Source organism: Myotis brandtii, unplaced genomic scaffold (assembly GCF_000412655.1).
Source record: "Myotis brandtii unplaced genomic scaffold, ASM41265v1 scaffold786, whole genome shotgun sequence".
NCBI lineage: Eukaryota > Metazoa > Chordata > Mammalia > Chiroptera > Vespertilionidae > Myotis > Myotis brandtii.
Window position 1 is genome coordinate 246,740 of NW_005371157.1, and position 1,163 is coordinate 247,902.

A 1,163-nucleotide genomic window follows, 5' to 3' on the forward strand; every position below is an offset into this window, starting at 1 on the left:
CCCCGAGCGCCCCTCAGCCTGGCAGCGGCGTGGAGCCCTGGCGGGGATTGCGCGTGGTCTTTGTTTTGTTGGCTGTTTACAAGGTACACGTGTCCCTTCCCGCGACTCCGCCCCAGCCCTGCACTGTGGCTCCGCCCCCAGCCTTGTGGGCATGGCCATTTCCATTCCTTCGGGGACAGATTGTGATTGGACTAAAAGCATTGAAAGATTTCCGCTCTTTATTCTTCAGGATAGTTTTATTAACTTCCAGGTTTTCCTTAAGATCTGGCTAAGAGCTTCCTCCTTCCCAGGTCTTTCACAGGCTGTGTGTTTCCTCCAGGTCTCGCCCCGGGGACGCCGGTCTACAGGGAGAAGGAGGACATGTATGACGAGATCATGGACCTGAAGAAGGTAGCGGGTCTCCCTGCTCCTGGCGGGTCACCCAGCCATGACGGGAAAGCGGGGTCTGTGCTGGGCCTGGCCATGGGAGAGCGGGCGCGTGAGCGCGTGACCCCGGCCGCGCTCTGGCTGGTGACCCTGGTGGAGGAAAGGCCCACGCCCGCGTGTCTGCGCTGCTCTGCGCACGGGGAGGCGGGCCCCGCAGAGCCCTGTGGCCCTGAGACCGGCCTGCGATCCCAGCGCTCGGTGCTTTACGCCTCCCGTTCGTGTATTTCCTTGGTGCTAATGGGCGTTTCCCACGCCCTCGGCCACTCAGCACAGCTCACGGCTGTTATTGGGTGGTGACCTTGAGACTCAGAGAGGGCGGCGGTCTGTCCAAGGTGAACACTCCAACCAGCGGAGCCCCCGCCAGGGCCAGCTCCTCTCCAGCTGACCGTTTTGACGGCATCTCTTTCTCAGCCTTTTACTTTCAACCTACCTACCTCGTTAGTTTAAAGGAGTTTCTGTGGACAGCCTGTGATTGGGTCAGGTGTTTAGACTACTTTGCAATCTCTGTCTTCTAATTGGCCTGTTTAGATCATTTACATGTAATGTAATTGTCGCTATATTAAGAGTTAAGTCTTCCATTTTGTTAAGTGTGTGTGCGTGTGGCCTCATTGCCACTGGCCGATGGAAAGTCCTGACCCTCAGTGGGTCGCCTCTGACCTCCCCACACCTGCCCCCGGGAGGAGGGCAGCACCTGCTGCAGCCTGCAGGGCGGAGGCCGGGCCGCACTCAGCCTTCGC

General features: G+C 59.0%; 1 protein-coding gene across 1 annotated transcript in view; it reads left to right on the forward strand.

Annotated features, from left to right (window-relative positions):
* The window catches only part of IQCE (IQ motif containing E), a gene marked incomplete at its 5' end in the record, with an annotated part of 26,311 nt that overhangs the window by 6,400 nt on the left and 18,748 nt on the right, over positions 1-1,163 (forward strand). The window contains 1 exon segment of the mRNA XM_014530979.1: positions 320-390. Coding sequence (XP_014386465.1) covers positions 320-390 — 71 coding nt within the window.